Genomic DNA, 17,978 nt, shown 5'->3' with positions numbered 1-17,978 from the left:
GGCGTAGATGAACTTCCTTGAAGAAGTTTCTGGGAGGTCATTGATGTAAATATTAAATAGCGTAGGAGCCAGAACAGAGTCCTGGGGGAGGCCACTTGAGACAAGTCTCCATCTGCTAGACTTGTCACCCAGATGCACCCGGAATCTTCTGTTTTGGAGAAGAAACGATATAGTGTTGGCCACCCATGGAGGCAGGCATCTTGAGATCTTGGCTAGGAGACCACAATGCCAGACCGTGTCATAGGCTGCTGTGAGATCAACAAAGACAGCACCCGTCTTTAAATTCTTCAGAAATCCATTTTCAATGTAAGTTGAGAGGGCCAGGGCTTGTTCGCAGGTAGATCTTCCTGGGCGGAAACCAGCCTGGGCGGGTGACAGGAATTTCTCTGTAAGAGGAGAAATACGTAACAGAAGCAGCCTCTCAAGGAGTTTGTAACACATGGAGAGGAGAGAAATTGGTCTATAGCTGGCAGCCAGTGTTGGGTCTTTCTTTGGTTTCAAAACCGCTATAATCTTCGCACGATGCCAAACTTTGGGCATAGATTCAGATTCCAAGATGTGGGACAGGAATGAAGCGAGCCACTTCTTTGCCACGGGGCCCAGGTTAAGAATAAGTTCTGGGGTGATGTTATCATAGCCAGCAGCTGTTCCCGGTTTAACCCTCTTCAAAGCGTCTTCCAGTTCAGACAGTGTAAAGGGAGAGAGTTTTGGAGATGGACAAGATAAACGGAAGTGGGATGACCACTCATGGGAAATTTCTCTTTTCCAGACTGGGTCGATCTTAGCATGTCTAACTTGAGTTAGGTGACTGGCCACTGAGTTTGGAGATACGGGAGGATGGGAGACGGGAGGGGGTTGGCTACCGGCACCCAGTCTGTGAAGAAGCTTCCAGGCCTTCCTACTTGAGTGGGTGAAGTTCAGACTTTCCATGAGTTGTTGCCAGCGGGCTTGGCGTGCTGCATCCAGGGAGGCAATGAGATGGTCAGCCACATCTGGGTCGCCCGACTCATCATACTGCTTTAGTAGTTGCTCGCATTCAGCATCAAGACAAGGCGTATAGTTAGCACGTCTCCCACGAGGAATGGCTTGGGAAGCTGCTTTGAAGATGGCTTGGCGGAAGCGCCTGTAGGAATCTTCAGAGGGGATAGAGTTAATTGGAATTGCAGGAATAGCTTTGTTGGTAAGATCACTGAACAGACACCAGTTTGCTTTCCGAAAGTTCCATCTTAGTTTCTCCGAGCACAGAATCAGTGGGAGCTGGAGACCAATGTGGATGATAGCTGGGCGGTGATGACTGTGCGGGAAGATCTTGAGAACTTGTCTCGTAGCGGGAAAGGCTTGGCCGTTGACTGTGCTAATCCAGCACAGGTCGGGTGACGAGTCTTTATTCCATCTAGCACTGTGAAAAGAGCCTGGCTGTTTGGGATTGTATAATAGGGAGAGGTCATTCGCTGAAGCCTAGTTGGCTAAGATAGAGCCATCAGCACGAGTGGAGGACTATCCCCAGTCTTGGTGATGACTATTAAAGTCTCCAATGTAAACGGCTGGGTGATTCGGGCTCAGCAGGACCTCATTATCCCATGAGGCACTCATTATCCATGGGAGGCTTATATAAGTTGATGAGCTGAATAGTTCCAATAGTAATGGAGTCATAGAAGGTCGAAGAGGCCGTATGGTAAACGTCCGCAAGACACGATTTGGCGTAGATGGCTCGGCCATGTTTAGGATGGATATTATAGCATATTAAATCGAATCCACTGATGGTGAATCGAGCAGTTTCATCGACTGCTATATGTGTTTCTTGTAGGCAGATAACATCTGCCTGATGCTGAATCGCCAATTGAATAAGAACGCGTTTGGCAAAGGACAGCCCCTCAACAGCTAAAGGACACTAATATTTTTTAAGGAGGGGGAACAAGTCTATATTCCCCTGTAGTTGAAATCCTTATTTACTATTGAAAAACGAGGAGAAAGATAAAGAACCAGACATCACTCTGGTACATGTGCTGACAGGGACTGAATTTAGGGCCTCATGCTTAAGAGTCCAATGTTTTATCCACCTTGCCACCCAGACCACAAGGACACTAATAATTCTTAACTCTGCAATTTATATCTATTCCTTCTTGGGCCTGATGGTATAGCATATTCAAAAGAATGATAATAAAAACCAGAACTGTTGTGAGAAAAGTGCTTAAGAGTCTTATACAGAAAAATAATTCAATAAATGTTAGCTATTATTAAATTTTATAAGAGTCAGGATCTGAAGTAGGTAGGGTCCCTGAAGAAAAACATCCTGTTTCAAAATAAAATGGTCAGATAGTAAATGAAAACACTGTCCAATGCCAGGATTAAAAAAGAAAAGGAAGACACCAGGTTGATGGTTCAACCAACACAAATGCAATACGTCAGGTATCTGCTAAAGTTGCCTTTGACAACACCTCCCCAATCTATATTTAGAAAATGGTCCAGCCAGGTATTACATACTTTGCCTGCTTTAGTTTCTGTTGCCGTCTCATCTCTTCTGCTTTTTTTGCTTTCTCTGCATTCTGTTCCTCTACAAGCTTTCGGTGAGCCTGTACTCTTTTATCTCTTTTTCGGATAAAAGCTACCAACTGACGGACAAGCTCATTCTTTTCTTTCCTTGCTTTGTCTCGAATCTTTTTGTTTTCTTTTTCCATGGCTCGTTTCTCCCAGCGGTTTGAAGCTTGTCGGGTATCATATTCTTCTTTCCAAGCAAAGTTCTTCTGTGTGCAGAAACTCTGCCAGTAAGCATAGAATGGATGAACTACCTATTGACAAAGAAAAAGGTAAAAGCTAGTTTATTTATGCTTTTTACCCCAGCAAAACAGCAAATATTAGTGATGCAAAACATCTTTTTCATATATATAAAAACAAGAGCAATCAGTCAATAGAAAAAGGATGTCTTTTTAAAGTTTAAAACATAACTCTTTGGAACAAATTTAAGGAGATGAATAGGATACCACACTCTATAAAGAGGGAAAAGTACGAAGGGGAAGCTACAAAGGAGCATGGAGTTCCTCTAGAAGGCAGTGTAAGAAAATGAGTCATAGGACAGGACCCAACTAGAATTCAATTTTTAAATAAATGAGAAGACATTGATAAATGCTCACTATAAAGTGGCAGTTAAGTTTTTCTCTCACCTTATCATAGTCACTTTGGGAGTCTCCAAAAGATGGAAATTCCTCGACATCTTCTTCTAAGATAGATTCTAGCTCTTCTTTTGCAATCATTTCAAAAACATGACGGTACACTGTATAAAAGCCCTAAAAATAGTAACAGAAACACTAATTCTCAATATTTATATAGTCAAATCACAGAATAAAATTTCACTTCTTTTTCCCCCCTTGTTAATTGCTGTTGCTGTTATTATTGCTAAGGCCTTAGCGTTGTCAACAAAAATACATTTGGGTTCCAATGTACATCTGAAGGTTTTTAGATGGTGATAGTACAAATAGGAATATTAAGACAATACTTTTTTCACTTATCAGAATGAAGGTTACTTCACTTTTTTCCTTTTTTTTAAATTAGGACCATAAATTTATATAATTTTACTACTCCCAAGTCAATCTTTTTTTTCTTTCCATTTCAGACAGAGACAAAGAGGAGGGAGATGGAGAGATACCCAGTACCTGAGCTTTCCTAATATCATGGCACTTCCATATGGTGTCAGGGTCTGAATCTGGGTCATGCACATGGCAAGGCAGGCATGCTACCAGAAGACTATCTTCTAGCCCTATCTTTCTATTACAGAACAATTTAAAGACTTCTCTTCTTGTTTAATAAAAATTTTAGTAAGTCTAAAAAATTAAGAGTTCAGTTATTACCTTCTCATCATCTCCATAACCAGAGTAACAGGTAACAGTGAAATAGTGAAGCAAATCTAAACTGTCATCTTGATATTCTCCATCAAGCCCACCTTTAAGTAGAGCCTCTCTATGATTATCATACCTAACAAAGAAAAAGTCAGTATCAGTCAAGGCCAAGTAAATAAAGAACATCCAAAAAGGAGTTCTTATTCTGAAACAATCAAAATATCATTGTACATTTTAATTTGTGCAGCCAAAATAAGAAAAATAATAAAAGGAACATGAAAAAGACAATAATTTGGTGTACTGAAGCAAAGTAAGACTCTGAGGTAGGGGGGAAGGTTCAGGGCCTGCAAGACAGAGGAGGGCCTAGTGGGGTTTGAATTGTTACGTGAAAAACTGAGAAAGGCTATACATGGCAAACTACTGTATTTTATTTTGTTGGCTGTAAACTATTAATCCCCCAATAAATTTTTTTAAAAAGACACTAATTTTTTACAGAACCAACTTAAGACTACAGTACCAACTTCTAGTATACTACAGATATACACTAGTCCACTATACAGAACTACAAAACTAGCACATTATGCAATACTATAAAACTATTACATTACATAGTACTGCAGCATGAGTATATTATACTAGTTCATATGAGCAATAAAGTTTAATATGTCAAGAAATTCCATCATTCTACCTGAAAGGTAGGTAGATTTTTAACAGCAACAAAGTATTACTACATATGGAGCCAGGATATGGTACACCAGGTTGAGTGCACAAATTACAGTAAATAAGGACCCAGTTTCAAGACCCTAGTCCCCACCTGCAGAGAGGAAGCTTGGTGAGTCATGAAGCAATGCTGCAGGTTATCTGTCTCCTCACCTCCAGCCCACCCCTCTCTCGTTCCTCCCTCCAGGGTTATTGCTGGGTTTGGCATAAACACTACAAATCCACAGCTCACGGCAACAATTTTTTTTCCATTTTATTGTATAGGAGAGAAATTTAGATACATGGGGAAATAGGGAGAGAAGAAGATAAGACATCTGAAGAGCTGCTTCATAGCTCCTGAAGCATCCCCGCTGCAGGTGAGGAACAGGGGCTCTAACCCAGTCCTTACAGGCTTAGCCACAGCATGGTCCCTGGCTCACTACCCTCAGTGTCTCTTCCTCTTCCCCCCACCTTCCTTTCCTCTCAGTTTCTGTCTCTATCCAAAACAAATTTTAAAAATAAAATAAAGAAGTATTACTAAATAGGATATCACTGGACATAATATGATTTAATATGCTATAATCTCCATCCTAAACACGGCCGAGCCATCTACGCTAAATCGTGTCTTGCGGACGTTTACCATACAGCCTCTTCGACCTTCTATGACTCCATTACTATTGGAACTATTCAGCTCATCAACTTATATAAGCCTCCCATGGATAATGAGTGCCTCATGGGATAATGAGGTCCTGCTGAGCCCGAATCACCCAGCCGTTTACATTGGAGACTTTAATAGTCATCACCAAGACTGGGGATAGTCCTCCACTCGTGCTGATGGCTCTATCTTAGCCAACTAGGCTTCAGCGAATGACCTCTCCCTATTATACAATCCCAAACAGCCAGGCTCTTTTCACAGTGCTAGATGGAATAAAGACTCGTCACCCGACCTGTGCTGGATTAGCACAGTCAACGGCCAAGCCTTTCCCGCTACGAGACAAGTTCTCAAGATCTTCCCGCACAGTCATCACCGCCCAGCTATCATCCACATTGGTCTCCAGCTCCCACTGATTCTGTGCTCGGAGAAACTAAGATGGAACTTTCGGAAAGCAAACTGGTGTCTGTTCAGTGATCTTACCAACAAAGCTATTCCTGCAATTCCAATTAACTCTATCCCCTCTGAAGATTCCTACAGGCGCTTCCGCCAAGCCATCTTCAAAGCAGCTTCCCAAGCCATTCCTCGTGGGAGACGTGCTAACTATACGCCTTGTCTTGATGCTGAATGCGAGCAACTACTAAAACAGTATGATGAGTCGGGCGACCCAGATGTGGCTGACCATCTCATTGCCTCCCTGGATGCAGCACGCCAAGCCCGCTGGCAACAACTCATGGAAAGTCTGAACTTCACCCACTCAAGTAGGAAGGCCTGGAAGCTTCTTCACAGACTGGGTGCCGGTAGCCAACCCCCTCCCGTCTCCCATCCTCCCGTATCTCCAAACTCAGTGGCCAGTCACCTAACTCAAGTTAGACATGCTAAGATCGACCCAGTCTGGAAAAGAGAAATTTCCCATGAGTGGTCATCCCACTTCCGTTTATCTTGTCCATCTCCAAAACATTCTCCCTTTACACTGTCTGAACTGGAAGACGCTTTGAAGAGGGTCAAACCGGGAACAGCTGCTGGCTATGATAACATCACCCCAGAACTTATTCTTAACCTGGGCCCCGTGGCAAAGAAGTGGCTCACTTCATTCCTGTCCCACATCTTGGAATCCGAATCTATGCCCAAAATTTGGCGTCATGCGAAGATAATAGGAGTTTTGAAACCAAAGAAAGACCCAACACTGGCTGCCAGCTATAGACCAATTTCTCTCCTCTCCATGTGTTACAAACTCCTTGAGAGGCTGCTTCTGTTACGTATTTCTCCTCTTACAGAGAAATTCCTATCACCCGCCCAAGCTGGTTTCCGCCCAGGAAGATCTACCTGCGAACAAGCCCTGGCCCTCTCAACTTACATTGAAAATGGATTTCTGAAGAATTTAAAGACGGGTGCTGTCTTTGTTGATCTCACAGCAGCCTATGACACGGTCTGGCATTGTGGTCTCCTAGCCAAGATCTCAAGATGCCTGCCTCCATGGGTGGCCAACACTATATCGTTTCTTCTCCAAAACAGAAGATTCCGGGTGCATCTGGGTGACAAGTCTAGCAGATGGAGACTTGTCTCAAGTGGCCTCCCCCAGGACTCTGTTCTGGCTCCTACGCTATTTAATATTTACATCAATGACCTCCCAGAAACTTCTTCAAGGAAGTTCATCTACGCCGATGACATCTGCTGTACAACTCAGGCATCCAAGTTTGACATCCTCGAGGAAACACTCACGAAAGACATGTCTCTGATATCTGATTACTGTAAAAAATGGCGACTAATCCCTAGCACTGCAAAAAACGGGATCATCTGTTTTCCATCTACACCATGCCTCTGCCTCACGTGAGCTTAATGTGCAGCTTGACGATACGAGAATCCGGCATGAAGCCCAGCCAGTCTATCTTGGCGTTACTCTCGATCGCACCCTGTCATTTCACGGACATCTCATAAAAACTGCAGCAAAGGTGGGCGCGAGGAATAACATCATTGCAAGACTGGCCAGTCCCTCATGGGGCGCGAGCACTTCCACACTACGATCATCATCTCTGGCATTATGCTATTCCACTGCAGAATACTGTGCCCCAGTATGGTTCCGTAGCCCCCATGTCCACTTGGTCGATTCCAAATTATATTCCTCCATGAGGATAATTTCTGGAACCATCCGTTCCACCCCGGTTCCATGGCTGCCAGTTCTTAGCAACATCGCCCCGCCAGATATTCGTCGGGATGCGGCATCATCTAAGCTCATTTCCCATGTCTACGCTCGACCGGACCTGCCAATATACGCGGATATCTTCGTCCACCCTGTCCAATGCTTGACGTTTCGTCATCCAATCTGGTCCCCTACGCCTACACTGAACTTCTCTGTTCCAGACTCTTGGAAACAGTCAGCTGAGGTAAAGAACAAACACCTCATCACAGACCCCTGCAAGCGTCAACCCGGCTTTGACCTAGCACGTTATGATTGGGCCCTCCTCAATCGCTATTGAACAGGCCATGGCCGGTGCGCCGCTATGTTCCATCGCTGGGGAGCCAGAGACGACCCGAACTGCCCCTGCAGCTACAGACAGACTATGACCCACATAGTCAACGACTGCCACCTCTCCAGATTCAAAGGAGGTCTCGAAACTTTACATCAGGCTCAACCTGATGCTGTTGACTGGCTATGGAAGAATGGCAAACGCTAGAAGAAGAACTGGACATAATCTGGTCCAGAATAACTATATATTTATAATCTGTAAAATTACTAACTCATACTAGAATAAGACTTAAATCCCAGGAGGTGGTGCAATAAGTGAGGTGTTCAACTCTCAGGCATGGGATCCTGAGTTTGAATACCAGAATCACCTATGCTGGAGGTTCTCTCTCTCTCCCCCTTACACTCACTAATTAATGAACATTTAGTTTTACTGAATGTTTTCCCTAGACTTTAGGTAAACATTCTAGGAGCTATAAAGGTAGTCACTGGCCTATTTTATATAAAAGGAAATTGAAATTTAGCATCTATAGTAAATAGCTTGCCCATAATCATAAAGCCCTATATTCAGTGAAGCTAGAGTTCAAAAGCAAGTTTCTGCACTGGAAGGACCATCCACTGCACAGAACTGCCTCCTAACAGGGAGGAACTGTCAATAACAAGGCAATGGGATCACTGGAACAGGAAAACAAACTAAGTTTTAGGTAAGAGGCTAGAGCACAAAGAGGTATTAAAAAAAAAAAAGTAATTCCAAAAAAAAGGTGAAAAGCAGAGTTGGGGAGAGAGCATAATGGTTATGCAAAGAGACTCTCACTCCTGAAGCTCCAAAGTCTCAGGCTCAATCCTCCGCACCACCATAAGCTAGAGCTGAGCAGTGCTCTGGTAAAATAATAATAATAATTAAAAAAATAACTACCTATTCTTTGTAATAGCAGGATCTTGCATGGTAAGCCAGCTATTTTTTTGGTAGTGCTTCCTGTCTACACAATTCCACTGCTCCTGGTGAATTTCTTTTCTCTTTTTTTCTTTTTTCCAGATAGGAAAAGCAATACAGAGAAAGACAGGCACTACAGCACTGCTCTACCACTTGTGAAGCTTTCCCATTAAATGGTACGCCCATTGGGTAGCTCAAATCCAAATCAGTGAGTATAGGAAAGTGTGTGTTCTTCTCGGTAAACGATCTCCTAGACCTTGGTATACCATTATTTAAAATTTACTCCTTTGCGGGGGGGTCCTTTGCGGGGGGGTGGGGGGGGGTGGGTTGGGTTACCAAGAACTTGAAAACTCAGAACTTAACTGTTTGAAAATATTATTAAATTATTAAAATTATCTGTGATACAAGAGTTGTTTAACTCAATTTCTTAATATGTAATAGTTATTTGGTAAAAGAAATAATAGTAATAACAATTTGAGGGCCAGGGTTGGTGGCTCACTGGGTGAAGCACACACAGCACCAGGGGCTCAATTCCTCAATCCCCACCTGTGGGAAGAAGGGAGAGGAGTCTCAAGAGGGGTGAAGTGTCTCTCCTCCTCTGTCTCTCTTTCCCCATCTCCTTTTGCCTTTCATCCTCCATCAAAAAAAAAAAAAAAAACTCTCTGGGAGCAGTGTAGCTGTGCAGGCACTGAGTGTCCAAAACAATCTTTGGTGGCAGAGAGTACAATAAAAAATATATATATGTATATATATATATATATATAATTTTTACAACACTGTTTTTGAAAGACTTCAGTGACTTTAAAATTTGCCACAAGGACCCCATACAATAAGAAGCTCGCTTCGTCATCTATAAAGTAAGAGGATGGTCTTTTAAGATTCTTCTTACCGGGAGTCGGGCTGTAGCGCAGCGGGTTAAGCGCAGGTGGCGCAAAGCACAAGGACCAGCATAAGGATCCTGGTTCGAACCCCGGCTCCCCACCTGCAGGGGAGTCGCTTCACAGGCGGTGAAGCAGGTCTGCAGGTGTCTATCTTTCTCTCCTCCTCTCTGTCTTCCCCTCCTCTCTCCATTTCTCTCTGTCCTATCCAACAACGACAACAACAATAATAACTACAACAATAAAACAACAAGGGCAACAAAAAGGGAATAAATAAATAAAATAAATATTTTTAAAAATAATAAAATAAAAATAAAAAGATTCTTCTTACCAAAATGCTGCTTTTTATGTGTAATGACAGACGACAGATGCTTTGGAACATACCGCAAAAATTTTCATGCTTGTAAGTCCAGTACTCCGGCCACTATGCCACCTTCTCACAATATAACTTTCTAAGTTATCTATGAACAATTCTTTTTTTAAGAAAAATTCATTTATTATTTTTCTATCTAATAGGACAAAGAAATTGAGAGGAGAGGGGAGACAGAGAGACAGACACTTGTAGCACTGCTTCACTACTTGTGAAGCTTTTCCCCTACAGGTGAGAACGGGGGCTTGAACCCTGTGCATGGTAATGAGTGCGCTCAACCAAGTGTGCCACCTCCAAGCCCCTCTATTAACAGTTCTTCCCAACAAAACACATTGAACTGGACTGTGCAATGCTTACCATGCTCTTTCCTGAGGGTCGCTCAACACATCATATGCTGCTTGGATTAATTTAAATTGTTCAGCTGCTTCTGCAGCATTATCTAGATTTTTATCTGTTAAAAAAAGACACAAATCTAGTCACTAGAAAAGTAGAGGACAAAATCCAAAGGGAATCTCTTCCATTGCTGATACCACATATAGATGTGTGTATAAAACAAAGAAAGGCAACTGTAGAAAAAGGGGAGATAGTTGATGGTAGCATGTTCCTGAAAAACAGTCATTGATAATCAAAGAGCCAGTCATTCCTTTTATACTCGACTTTCAAGCACTAGAATTAAATATATTACCACTTAGCAATATAATATTGTTATATTTAACTTAGAGTTGACTTAAGTTTTGAGCATTTTTCACTTATTACTGATTAGTCAATTAGTAACAGCTATTTGTGCATTTTAATTCAAAATCATACTTTATCCATTCTGTGGAAGACTCAATGTATATCCTCTTAAGATTCTTCTCTCCTTTTCTCTTGCAGCCTATACTGAGAAGGATGGAAAAGCAAAAATAAAAGCAAGTATTGTACCTATCCAGCCTCCCCTGCTACTAGGAGGGGAGACATGAGACACTGCTCTATTAAAAAGAGAAAAAGAGACCGCAATTAGAGTATTTTCTTTCCTTTCTCTGTCTTATATGTGGAAATAAAAGTACTTCCTCGGCTACCTTGAGACATGGAGGAAAAGTCAAGAGATTTACAATGCCAGCACAAGCTTAGAGTCTTGTGGTGGGGAAATCAAAACAAGCACATCTCTTAGGGACAGCAAGACAGCATACTTGGGTAATAGGCTTGCTGTCATGCGTACAACCCAGGTTTGAGGCTGGTCTATACTACACTGAAGTTTCAGTACTCTGGTATATTTCTGTCTATCTGAAAAAGTTGACCTGAGTAGTGAAGCCCTAGTGACAAGCAAATCCTCTTAAAATGTATTAAACCTTTGGGGACTGGATGGTGGCAAACCTGGTCAAGCACACACATATTACAATGCACAATGACCTGGGTTCAAGTCCCCCATCCCCACATGCAAGAGGAAAGCTTCACAAGTGGTGAAGCAGTGCTACAGTTGTATCTCCGTCTCCCTCTCTAACTCCCACTTCCTCTCAATTTCTGATTGTCTCTATCCAGTAAGTAAATAATGAAAATCGAATTTTTTTTTTACAGTATTAAACCTTTGTAGTTAGGTGGTCTGTTATTTCCAACTTACATTCTAACTATGACCCTATTGCGAACTGATTCTAGTTAGTACAGGACCCGTAACTTGAGTACCACTTCAGATTTCATTACTTCTTAAATGATAAAATGCTGCTATGTTTGCACATAAAATGGGAAAACACACACATACACACAAAACCTTGGGATAACTATGGCAGTTACCACTGGAGGGGGGTAGGAGCACAAAACTTTAATGGTGGGAGTGGTGTGGAATTATACTCCTATTATAGTATAGTAAATTACTGTTAAATTACTAGTAAAAAGAGAAGAAATATACAGACATCTTCAAAAGATCTCAAGAAGCTATAAATCATGATGCCATTCAGAAGACATTCAGTTTCTCACTGGTTTGGTTTCAAAGTAATTAACTGATATTTTACTAATACTTAGAAACTTCCTGCTTGCACCTATTTCCAATTAACCACCAAACCTGGTCATTTTTCCATTGCAACTTTTCTGCATCTGGGTCTTACACTTACACACACACACAGCCCCCAAACCTCACCTGGACCTCTACCTGGCTTCTACCTCTGCTAGCTCCAATTCACTCAGTTACTTTCTCAAAACATTTTAATAAAATCACACTCTGCTCTTAATGACTAGAAAGATGATTTTACAGTCTATAGCATAACTTTCAAGACCCTTTACAATCTGGTCCTTTTTCCAGCCATGACATCATCTCCCCAGACAATAACTTGGATACACCTGAATAACAGATTTCAGGTCTGGGAAAAAATTTAAAAAAAATAAAATAAACCAGTATAGCCACAGGCCCTTTGGAATATAACTAAAATATGCCTACTAGCTATCTACAAAATGGAGGAAACCCCCCCCCCCCAACTCTTTATCTGCACTATTCCAGCCTTTAGGTTCATGATTGGTCAACAATTTGTTTGGCTTTATATGTTAACTCTCTTTTCAACCACCAGGTTCCAGATGCTAGCATGATGCCAAGCAGACTTCCCTGGACAGACAAGACAACCCTACCAATGTGTTCTGGAGCTCCGCTTCCCCAGAGCACCGCTGCACTAGGGAAAGAGAGAGGCAGACTGGGAGTATGGATCAACCTGTCAACACCCATCTTCAGCACGGAAGCAATCACAGAAGCCAGACCTTCTACTTTCTGCATCCCACAATGACCTTGGGTCCATACTCCCAGAGGGTTAAAGAATAGGAAAGTTATCAGGGGAGGGGTTGGGATATGGTGTTTTGGTGGTGGGAATTGTGGGGAGTTGTACCCCTCTTATGGTTTAGTCAGTTTTTTTTTATAAATAAAAAAAATTTTTTAAAAAGACCCTTTACAATCTAACCTCAAAGTATTACTCAAAAACATTTTAATACTGTCCTCAAAACTACAAAAACCATAAAAAGTTAATTAGCCATAAAAGTTAAATTCTCTGCCTCCCCCTACCCTACCTAGTCAACAAATTCCTGACTTTTTCTTCTAATCGTTAACATAATTTCTTTTCGGGGGAGGGGGCAGGTGGTAGCACAGCAAGTTAAGCACACATGGCTCGAAGCCTAAGGACCAGCTGCTGGTTCAGCTCCCCACCTGCAGGGGAGTTGCTTCACAGACAGTGAAGCAGGTCTGCAGGTGTCTTTCTCACCCCCTCTGTCTACTCTCCTCCTCTCTCTTGATTTCTTTCTGTCCTATCCAACAATGACTGCAATAACAATAACGATAAACAACAAGGGCAACAAAAGGGAAAAAGAGCCTCCAGGAGCAGTGGATTGATTCATAGTGCAGGCACCAAGCCCCAGTGATAACCCTGGAGGCAAAAAAATAAAATTAATTAAATCACTATTTTTTTCAATATTTTATTTGACAGAGAAAAGTCAACAGGGTTGGAGGAGATAAGGAGAGAGAGACACCTGCAGCACTGCATCACTACTTGTGAAGCCCTCCTCCTGCAAGTGGGGAACTGAGGCTTGAATCCTGGTCCTTGCTCATTCTACCAGGTATACCACTGCCAGACAAGACTAACTTAAATTTCTGATGTAAATAATCCCTACTACTCTAAAATATGCCCAATATTTTATTTCTCTCTCAGTATCTATCAAATTTTTTAGTTCCACTATTGGTAAAAGTCTTTAAATAAAACACCTTGTGCCTTTTATTTTCTATCCACTAACTACAGACACTACCATCTGACTTTTGATTTCAAACCAGTCCTTCAATCTTCCCCTTATACACACACCTAGTAAACACTGCTTTCAGTCTAACTGTCCCCCATTTGCTCATCTCTACACTGGCAAATTCACCTTTCCCAATTCCATTCCTCAAGGACCAAACTCTGCCACAGGGAAGCCTCCCTCCCTCTCAGAGCTCAGTTAGTTCTAGTAATGTGACTACTCACTGATACTGTACTGGTCTGTCTGCACTTGTATTTAAAACCTATTTTTGGGTGGAGGAGAGAGCTTAATGGTTATGCAAAGAGACCACCCCATTTGCAGAGGGAAAGCTTTGTGAGTGAAGCAGGGCTGCAGGTGTCTGTGTCTCTCCCTCTCTACCTCCCCCTTCCCTCTCGATTTCTGGCTGTCTCTATCCAATAAATAAAGATAATAATAAAAAAAAATTTTAAGTAGCCGAACTATAAACTGCTTCTAAGACTTGGAGAGATCTATAGTGTGTATGTTGGGGGAGTGGGATGGAGGACTATACAGAAATTTGAAGGTGGGTGTGGTGTGGAAGTATACCCCAGTAGTTTCATGATCTATTTGAGTTGTATTTAATCACTAATAACATTATTTTCTTAATATTTTTATTAGTTTATTATTGGATAGAGAGACAGAAATTGAGAGAAAGGGGAGATAGAGGGAGAGACAGAGAGACATCTGCAGCCTTGCTTCACCACTCATGAAACCTTCCTTCTGCAGGTGGGGACCAGGGGCTTGAACCTGGGTCTTTGTGCACTGTAATGTGTGCGCTTAACCAGGTGCACCAACACCTGGCCCCCACTAATAACATTCTTTTAAGTCTCTTATAAACCTTTAAAAAAAATGATAAATGAGCTTGTCTCCCAGTCTAGAAGATAACTTTACAAAAATGACTCCGACTTGTCCTAAAAATCAAATAGAGCCTCCAGGGGAAGTACAGTTCTGAGTAAACGTAATAAAAACGTGATTCTCTCGGGGAGGCACCTATCAAAACTCGTATTGGGACCATCCACAGTGAAGTACAAGGGTTCGGGCTCGGCAGAACGATCCCAAAGGAGTCCTTGACCAGTAAGAAACCGAGGCAGCCGGCGAGAGCTTTGCACGACGGCCTGCGAGGGGTTCGGAGGTGCAGAGATCGCAGGCGGGCAGCGCGGATTCAGGGCGCGGGGCTCGGCGCGGCGGGCGGGGCAGTGCGGGAGGCGGCGCCTGCAAAGAGCCGGGGTGCCGCAGCCCAGGGTGGGCGCCCGGCTAGGGGCTGCTCCCGGTGCGCGGGAAGCTCCCAGGAGGGAGGCTGCGGCTCGGCCAGCCCCCAAGTGATTCTGCCGAGAGAGCTGGGAGGCCAGGGCGAGAGGCGGCAGCGGACTCACCCGGGTGCCATTTCAAGGCCAGCTTCCGATAGGCCTTCTTGAGTTCCTCCTCGCTGGCGTCGCGCCGCACCCCCAGCGCCTCATAGTGACACTTCATCGCCCGGCCGGGCGGGGGGTTGGGGCCGGGGCCGGGGCCGGGGCCGAGGCCGAGGCCGGGGCCGGGGCCGGGGCCGGGGCTGGGGCCGAAACGATGGCGGTGGTACCAGCGGTCCTCTCCAGCCTCGGGAGCCGGGCGGCCGCAGCGGGCCAGCCAGCGAGCGCGGCGGCGGCGGCGGCAGCGGCGCGGGACGACGGCGGCACGCGGTGGCGACAGACGGCACGCGGGTGCGCGGAGGGGGCGGTGCCGGCGGCGGCGACGACTCCGCATGGACTGGGGGGGAGGGCTGTGTTCCGGAAGAAGCCTCGCGGGAGGGCGGGGCCCCGGTGAGGAGGCGGGTCCTCGGTCTGGAGGCGGGGCCTCGACGGTCGGGGGCAGGGCCGCAGAAGAAGGTGGGACAGCGGCCGGCTAGAGGTGGGACTGCGGCCGGATGGAGGTGTGGTCCGGGTATAGGGGAGGCGGGGTCACTGCAGGTGGCATTGTGAGGGACACCGACGCCAGGTCTCTGTGTGAGTGGCACCAACAGCCACCAGGGCCCTGAGGGCCAAGAAAACCTGGTGGGAGAGGATTCCGTAAGTCACCTTTGTGGTTCTGATGGTTCCGCAATTTGCTTTTACAGAGGTACATTTTGTAAAAAGCTACATTGGCAGCTTTTACAGAGAGGCACTTGAGCCTCCAAGGAGTCCAGCGAATTGCTAGTTTCCCCCAAGTAATCAACAGCAGGATAGGGCTGGGCCCCCATTCTTAAATTTTTTTAGTTCACTTGAGCTGCCAATTTAATGGACTAGCTAATGTTGCTTATCCTGATCAATACGCATGAGAAATAACAGTAAATGAGACACTGAGAAAATCTTAGAGGGAAGAATCAACATATTTTAATACCCTAAATACACAAACATAAATCAATGCTTATCCATACATCACTCTTTTAATTTATTATTTATATTTTCATTTATTTTTTAATGAGAGGAAGACAGGCCAGAGTACTGCTCAGCTCTGGTGTGTGCTGGTGCTGGGGATTGAGCCTCAGACATGAAAATCTCTTGCATATCCATTATGCTGGTCTCCCCAGCCACTCAGTCCATCTCTCTTTAGCACTTAGATCAATTCAACTACATTCTTGATTTAAACCAATCCTGAAAATGTAAGATGAGGGGTCAGAAATTTAGGCTTAAAGTGTGTTATAAAAGGTAAGGGTTGGGGTGAAGGGTAGATAGCATAATGGTTATGCAAACTCTCATGCCTGAGGCTCCAAAGCCCCAGGTTCAATCCCCCACACCACCATAAGCCATAGCTGAACAGTGCTCTGGTAAAAAATAAAATGTAAGTGTTGGGAGTCAGTGCGTATTGCACAGGTTCAACTTCCTTGTCCCCACCTGTAGGGCTGTAGGTGTCTCGCTGTCTCTTTTCTTGTTTTTTTGTTTTACTTTTTCATTATCTTTGTTTAATTTTATTTATTATTGGATAGGAACAGAAATTGAGAGAGGAAGATAGACAGGGAGAAAAACAGACACCTGCAGCCCTGCTTCACCACTCACAAAGCTTCCCCCCTGCAGGTGGGGACTGGGGACCTGAACCTCGGTGCTTGCACTTTGTAATGTGAGCTCAACCAGATGGTCGACACCCAGTCCCTCTCTTCTCTCTTTTTCCATTATCTTTATTTATTGGATAGACAGCCAGAAATTGAGAGTAGGCGGAGATAGGAAGACAGAGAGACACTGTAGCACTGCTTCACCACTCACAAAGCTTCAGGAATGGAGCTGTTGTACCTCCTCTTTCTCTCAGTCAAAAAAAGGAAAATAAAAGACTGCCAAAAATGGAGTGGTTGTACAAGCACTGAGCCTAACAGCAAAATAAACAAATTCTTTACTCTCACAATTTGAGTCAGTTTGATTATAATTAACTTCTTGAAATAAGGATGTTTAAAAATAAACCAGTAGGGGGTAGGGCAAGTAGAAGTGTACCTGGTAGAGTACACACAGTATGGTATGCAAGACACAGGTTTAAGCCCCTAGCCCCTACCAACAGAGGGGAAGCTTCATGAGTGGTGAAACAGTACTACAGGTATCTCTTCCCCTTCCCTCTCAATTTACCTCTATCCAAAATTTTATATATATATTTTTAAGTCAGTGGTGTATTGCACAGAAGTAAAAGACTCTTGGGGGCAGGGGAGGAGTGCAGGTCCTGGAACAAGATGGCAGAGAACATAGCGGGGGGTTGTACTGTTATGTGGAAAACAGAAATGTTATGCATGTACAAGCTATTGTGTTTACTGTCAACTATAAAACAGTAATCCCCCAATAAAGAAAAAGTCAGATCTGGGCTAGGCATTGTCATATATGGTTAGGTGAACATATTACCATTCTCAAGGACCCAGGTTCAAGCCCCTCCTCCCCACCTGCAGGGGGTCCTTTATAAGTGAAACAGGTCTACAGGTATTTTTCCCCCTATCTTCCTTCCCTCTCACTTCTTGTCATATCGGGTATGGTAGAAAAAATTGAAAAATGGCTGCAGGGAGTGGATTCATAGTGCTGGCATCCAACCCCAACAATAACCCTGGTGGCAAAAAGTACATGAATCAAATCCTAGGTCAGGAGATAGCATGCCTTGCAATGTACACTGCAGGCTTTGACCCCTGGCAGCACAGGAGTGTCATAGCACCTGGGAAGGCTCTTGTATTGAGACATATCTTTCTGACTCTATCTGCAAGAATGAAATGTTGTCCTAAGTAATGAAATCAGACAGGTGCAAGTCCCTACTCCCCAAAAAGATTAAAATTGATACTGAATAAAGCTGTTTATTGGCCACTTTAGTCATTTGAATCTTCACTAGTCACATAACACCATTTCAAATGAGCTTCTGACTTTAACAACCCACATAATTTAGGCAAATATATATATATATATATATATAAGAAACTGA

At 43.7% G+C, this 17,978-nt stretch overlaps 1 protein-coding gene across 1 annotated transcript in view; it reads right to left on the bottom strand.

The window, feature by feature from the left end:
- Nucleotides 1-15,374, bottom strand: part of DNAJC21 (DnaJ heat shock protein family (Hsp40) member C21) — a 33,621-nt gene extending 18,247 nt beyond the window's left edge. The window contains exons 1-5 of the mRNA XM_060191215.1: nt 14,960-15,374; nt 10,188-10,281; nt 3,846-3,969; nt 3,162-3,284; nt 2,485-2,789 (exon numbers count right to left, since the gene is read on the bottom strand). Coding sequence (XP_060047198.1) covers nt 2,485-2,789; nt 3,162-3,284; nt 3,846-3,969; nt 10,188-10,281; nt 14,960-15,326 — 1,013 coding nt within the window. The 5' untranslated portion in view covers nt 15,327-15,374. The remainder of the gene's footprint in view (nt 1-2,484; nt 2,790-3,161; nt 3,285-3,845; nt 3,970-10,187; nt 10,282-14,959) is intronic.
- Between the last annotated feature and the right edge of the window lie 2,604 nt (nt 15,375-17,978).

Source organism: Erinaceus europaeus, chromosome 5 (assembly GCF_950295315.1).
Source record: "Erinaceus europaeus chromosome 5, mEriEur2.1, whole genome shotgun sequence".
In the NCBI taxonomy this organism is placed as follows: Eukaryota; Metazoa; Chordata; class Mammalia; order Eulipotyphla; family Erinaceidae; genus Erinaceus; species Erinaceus europaeus.
Note: the sequence above shows the minus strand (reverse complement) of the source record. Positions and strands in the feature narration are given on the sequence as shown.